Source organism: Centruroides sculpturatus, unplaced genomic scaffold, assembly GCF_000671375.1.
Source record: "Centruroides sculpturatus isolate CEXI.00-Female unplaced genomic scaffold, Cexi_2.0 scaffold902, whole genome shotgun sequence".
In the NCBI taxonomy this organism is placed as follows: Eukaryota; Metazoa; Arthropoda; class Arachnida; order Scorpiones; family Buthidae; genus Centruroides; species Centruroides sculpturatus.
Window position 1 is genome coordinate 357465 of NW_019385131.1, and position 6512 is coordinate 363976.

At 26.2% G+C, this 6512-nt stretch overlaps 1 protein-coding gene across 1 annotated transcript in view; it reads left to right on the top strand.

Annotated features, from left to right (window-relative positions):
- The first annotated feature begins 2625 nt into the window (after nt 1-2625).
- Nucleotides 2626-6512, top strand: part of LOC111635208 — a 6164-nt gene continuing 2277 nt past the window's right edge. Inside the window, exons 1-5 of the mRNA XM_023380105.1 lie at nt 2626-2753; nt 3910-4070; nt 4210-4271; nt 4353-4457; nt 4532-4615. Coding sequence (XP_023235873.1) covers nt 3926-4070; nt 4210-4271; nt 4353-4457; nt 4532-4615 — 396 coding nt within the window. The 5' untranslated portion in view covers nt 2626-2753; nt 3910-3925. The remainder of the gene's footprint in view (nt 2754-3909; nt 4071-4209; nt 4272-4352; nt 4458-4531; nt 4616-6512) is intronic.

Consider the following 6512-nt stretch of genomic DNA (forward strand, 5'->3'; position numbering starts at 1 on the left):
TGAAGCTTACATTTACGTCCGTCGATATTCCGATCCGCTTGTTTACGGACCACGCGTGGATCCAATTAGCGAGATCGGCGCTTCTTTTGTTCCCTCTCTGTTTACAACTTTTTTTTTACAATACTTTACAATATATATACATTTAAATTAAATTAAAAATTTACATTTTGAATTAGAATTACAGTATTTTGACTGCATAAAACACACATACAGTATTTTAAACTTGGCGTATCCCCAAGTATCACTTCGCGTACCTCATGGGGTACGCGTACCCCACTTTGGCGAACACGGGTCTAGTCGAATGCATCATCATTCTTAATGTGTTTTTAATATTTCACATCTGCGAAAAATATCGTATATATTTTAGAAAAATAATAAATATTTGGTTTAAGTCACCATAACCAAAGTAACATCGCATTTTTAAAAGTGTTATTTATTCACTTAATAAAAATAATTATAAACGCTAAATAAAGTGTTCTTAATTCTAAACATTAACTCAGAAAATAACGAGTAAACAGTCTTAAAAAATAATTTTTAATTATAATGAGAATTAATAATAAAATTTCATTAATTTACTCGTAATTAGCAATCTTCAGCGCTTTATAGAACAGACGTTAGTTATCAACTACCGGCATGTGTTATATGAAATTTTATGATAATTAGCAGCAATAAAGTCATTTCTAAACACATATAAAATGCTTTAAATAATAATTTTATTGCTGTTAATTATGAGAAAATTTCGTAAATCTGAATTCAATATACTTTTTAAAAGAAATTTAGTTTGTTTAATTTCAAAGACAATGAATTGAATTTTTTTTTTGTCATAAATAACAGAGATAACAACTTCAATTGTGATATTTGTGACTTATATTTTCATCCTCGTAATTTATTTTATCTCATTTTTAACATTTACCAATTGCGATACTTTAAAGTGTTAAATATATTTGGGTTATTTTATACAATACGTGTAGTGCTTATCAACTGTGAAAAAGTAGATGTAGCGACGACAATGGCGTTGGGAAAATATTTGTTATAATTTTTAAATGTGTATTAAACGATTGGGTTGTTAATAAATTTGTTGGCATATTTTATTAGTGATTTCATAGTCAAACTAATAAGATACCAATTAAATTAACAATACGGTGAATCCAAAACAAACATCACATTTTATTAAATTTTCTAGTCTATTAAATAAAATAATTTCAATAAAAACTTGCAACTATTTCTATATCATCTTTTCTTTTATGTTTTGAATTAAACACCTTTTTCTTACTTTTTTAAAATAAATAATAAAAAATATGTAATAAAATATTTTTATAAATTTATTAAAATATTTAAATTTCCAAAGATCCCAACAAAAGTATTTAAAGGAACTGGGTTGATATATATATTATAATTTATATATGAAATGGCTGCTCTACCAAATTGTAAAATATTCATAATGTTTTATTTACAGAATAATGTATTTCTTTGACTGTGATTTTAAACTTTTAATTTGGAAGTTCAGTTTTATTTTTTTATCAAGAAATTTAAAACTTTGAAATTTTAAATTATCTGTACATACTATTAACTTACTACAATGTATTAAGAATCAGATAAATTCACAGGTCTATCGCTTTTAAAAATACGTATTGTGGCCTTGAAGCGAATTAAAAAATTATATTAAACTAAACGAAGTATTCGAAAAAACATTGTAAAGAGACACGTACTATCGCTCAGCCCAAAGTAATTTGCTCCATTTACCTCCTGTCTGACGTCCCTTTTAAGAATTCTTGTATATTAAATGAACTGAAAATAATAGACAAAGGCATATAAAATAAAAATTTTCAATATTTTCTGTACGATCTTTTTCATTAGCAATTACAAAGTGATGAATTTTGGAAAAAGTAAAAATTAATATTAAATTAAACTTGAATATTTTCTACAACTCCTACATTGTCTAGTAGAATGCTTCGTCCTAGGCACTGTTAACGTGTGTTTAATTTTCTACATCGAGGAAAAATGTCGTCTATATTTTGGAAAAATAACGAATATTTGATAATTTAAGTCACCATAACTACCATAATATAGAGTATTGTAACATCAAAGAAATGCATTTTAAAAGTTTTATTTATTCACATAATAAAAATGATTTATAAAAGTTAACTATGTAATAACAAAGAAAAGTTACTTTTATTGAGAATTAAACATTTAAGTTACGTCAATTAAGTATAATTCGACCCTTAACTTTGCAAAATAAAGACATGAAAAGTTAAAAATAATTTTATAATTCAATGATGATTAAATCATGTATAGGCCTGATATAAATTAAGCTTTCAAGCATTTAATTATCTATAACGTTTTCGAATTATTTTCACAATAGTATGACTTGTTAATGTTTTTATATTGGTTTGGAATTAATTTAATATACCAAATTTAGATTAAATGAATTTAAACTCAAATTTCACATTAAATTTTATTAATTTCTAAAGTAGATTTTGAAAGAAAAGTCACGGAATTTTTAAATAATTATTTAAAAATTAAAATGTTAGACACTTAAAAATAAAATAAATAATCAGAAAATGAAGTTGATGTTGTACGAGTTTGTTACACGTGTTGAAAATACGCGCAGCTGGTGTTTCCATAGGAAAGGGTATATAAGGGAACTTCGAACAGACCTCTATTTAAATTTTCTACACCTTTACTGCAACAACGAATTAGAACATTACGCTATAAAACCTAACGTCCAGCATATTTTAATCGCTTATAACAAGGTAAGTTCTCTGTTTTATCTTTCTTCGCCATAACAATATGCGTGAAGAAAGAACATATTTTATCATCTATTTAAACAGTAATTATTTACTTTTACTCATACAATACATACTTTTACCTTAAATACAAGAAAATGTTTACTTTTCGGTTGTTAATTGTAATACGATTTTTTATATAAGACGACGTTCGTTATAAACTGACTTCCTCTATTATATAAAGCTTTAAAGCTGACTTCAAGTAAATGAACGAAATTTAAATATTAATTATAATTTTATGCCGTGTTTTGTTTTATAACTGTTTAACACGTTATTTCCTGAGTTACTGTTTGGAATCGACAACATTTTCTCTTGTTGTTTTTTACACATTAAAAAAATATTAAATAATAAAATAATTTGATAAATTCAATAATGTATTCGAATTTCTTAATTTTAATAATGCCATTTTTTCAAAGAAAATGTTTATACAAATGCAAATCTTAAATATAGAACTGTATAAACGAAACATTTTGTAACGTGGCAAGAATATTTCCATACGTGGGGTATTGATGTTATAAAACTTTGATAGTTACGAGATCAAGGATAAAGAAATAGAACAGGTCTTTTGTTCTATATAGAGTGAGATCAAAGTTAATTTAAATTTTACTCGTTATTAACATTTGCAATTTTTGGTAGGATTAAGTTTGTGGATAAAAATTATATTTTAATGAAATTTTTTCAAACTCATTCTTACGCTAAATATATTTCTCGCCTTCAATTATTAATAATAATAACATACATTTTTGCTGAATAAAATCTTTTAATTGATAGCGCTACACACGTGCTTAAAACTTTTAGATAGTCCCCAAACAATTAAAAATTTAAAAATATAAATTAATTAAATTTAAATTATATTTAAAAGCTAATAATATATATGAAAATTTAGATGAAATATTTTAATCATGAAAAGTATAATAGAGACAAACTGCGATAAATTAAATCAATCACTCAAAGTACAGGCTCCTACAGAAATAACGATATCTAACTTCGTAAGTGCATATGATAAGCAATTCCTCTTTCCAAGATTAAACATTTGTTATTTTTTAGGTGATTTGAAATTGTAATTTTCCTGGTAAGATATCAGAAGAAGCTTATTGCCACGTAATAAAATGTATTCTTACAGAAACCTACCAGACGAAATGAAAACATCAATGAATATGAAACTTATGGTAGTGTTGTTCGTGTTTGGTATCATTCTTTCTCCAATTAATTCTATGGGCGATTTGGTATTTAGACCTGCAGATCCATATGAATTTCTTAGGGTTGCCCTTAATATTTATTGTCGTAAGTATTCATAACAGGTTTCTGTAGGTATTTTCATCTTTTATTCATTAATTATTCTTCAGTATTTCGATTAAGCTCATGGAAATATAATTTAAATTTAACGAAAATATATTTATTTCTCTAATTTTTTTTTAATTAGCATGGAGTTGTCGCAATCAAAGAGACTTTCGATTTTGCTTCATCGAAAATGACGATAAAATTGTAAGCTTTTAAACATTTGCAAAAAGTTTTATCATGAAATAGGCTTTGTAAACAATAATTTTATTAAAATTCAATATGTAGATTCTAGATTTCGGCGTAAATTGTGCTCGACAACATTTAGGTTTTTGCCAGACTGTAGAGAAATGTTGCGATCTAATATGTGAAAATCGACAGACAAATGGACAAGTAATTGATTCGTGTTTCTGAACTTTGCATTAATTATTATTAATTTTGTAAATTGATGATATTTCTATTAATAGGACTACGACGATTTTATCCACTGTTATGCTAATGCTACATATACTCACAGTTTCGCGGATTGTAATGTTTATCCGAGAATCATAGTAAGTACAAGGCGATTAAATATATTTATGTAAGATATTTTGAATAATTATTCCATCAATGAATTTATACTAATCTAAACATTGGTAAGTGATTAGCATCTTAATTTAACATTATGAAATAAGTTTGTAAAGTGCGACGGAAATATTCAGAAACAATTGATATTCTTTAATTTACTTCAAAATTTCAAATTTATCTGATTCTTTATTTATTATATTATAATCATTAATGTGTGAATAACAAGATATAATGACTGATTTTATTTTTATTGCATGAAATTGCAGAAAAAAACCTGAACATTGCGAGAAAGTTATTTACATAAAATATATTTAAGAGAAAAATGCGCATTTGACATTAATATGCAGACCTTAAGCCCACATGTAATTTCTGACAAAGGAAAGCAAATTATTCTGAAAGAAATTGTATCATCCAATGCTTTAGCAAAGCAGTTAACATCTAGAAATGACGTTAAGCTATGGCAATACATTTCTTAAAAGAGCAGAAGGACTGTAAACGTCTCTGTGCGGCAAAAGGTATTCAGTGATACATGGACATTTAATTCACGTGGTCCTGATGTAATACGTGGTATAGTGCTATTTGCACGTCAGAATGCGGAATAGCTGTTTTGGGCTAATTTTAGCTACGGTACATTCATACATAATACAATAAACCAATATGACTTCTAAGACACGCTGGACAAGCATTTAGTTGTCTTTTGAGAGTAAACAGGTGGTCTATGTTGGAAACTGCATATAGAAAATGCGACTATGCTTATTGCTGCATACTTTTTTATGCATTTGTTTCTAAATTAAAATTTTCAGTTTTATATTGCTTCTTTTATTTTATGAAAAAAAGACATAACATTCAGAATGATTCTAGTGTCACGCCGATCATACCTTGAAAATAGTTAAATAATAAATTATAAATCAGAGAAATTTTTATATTTTAAGTTAATTAGAAATTGTGGATTGAGTTTAAATTTTTCGGTTGCACCTTTCATTGTATTTAAATATATCGTTAGGTGTAAAACCTTATTATTATTAAACTTACGATTTAATCAATTTGAATTCTGTTAATTCTAAGTACAACGTCTTCTATTGAGATTTAATAAGATGATTGAGGTAAAACCTGATCATGTAAGTGTTTGACGATGAACATCAAAATCAGTATAAATCGTCCTCGGAATCTTCATTTTTTTTACTTTTATTTTGAATCGAGTAAATTTGGTCTGTTAGTTTCTTGGTATGTAGAAAAGAATACGCGAAAGCAGTTCGGCCAAGTTTTCACCGAAAAAATGTGGCCAGGTGTATGACCACAGCAGAAAGATGTAATTAACTAAACCGTATAGAAACTAGAACAATTTTACATCATTCATTTTTCTCTTTAATTACTGTTATAATATCAGGCTTTGCATTACGTCATACATTATTCATTTGCGTACATTCTGATCAAATTAAATTTTCATTTTTAGAATGTTTTTTAATTTGTATGAGTTATTTAAATTCACGTTTATATGTATGTTTCTTTACGTAATATTTTAAACACATTTCTATCGATTACACAATTATTTATTATCGATTGTTTTGTAGTATAGTGATTGATTGTATTTCAGCCTGACTGCCGCTTCACGCTCTTTAATTTATATATTTAATACATAACCTCTTTTACTAATGTAAAAAGTAGGATTTTCACGTGTAGATTCCAGTCTATACACCACTGTTTCTTCATATAATTCTATGAAATTTATGGAATACAAAGTAGGATTATAGGTAATTTTATTATTTAAAGATGGAACTAAACTTTTATAAAGTAGATCATTTATCGAAAATATATTTTATGTATTGGATTTAGACGTTTGTTTTTATTACTTTACATTACATATATATATATATTTTATTA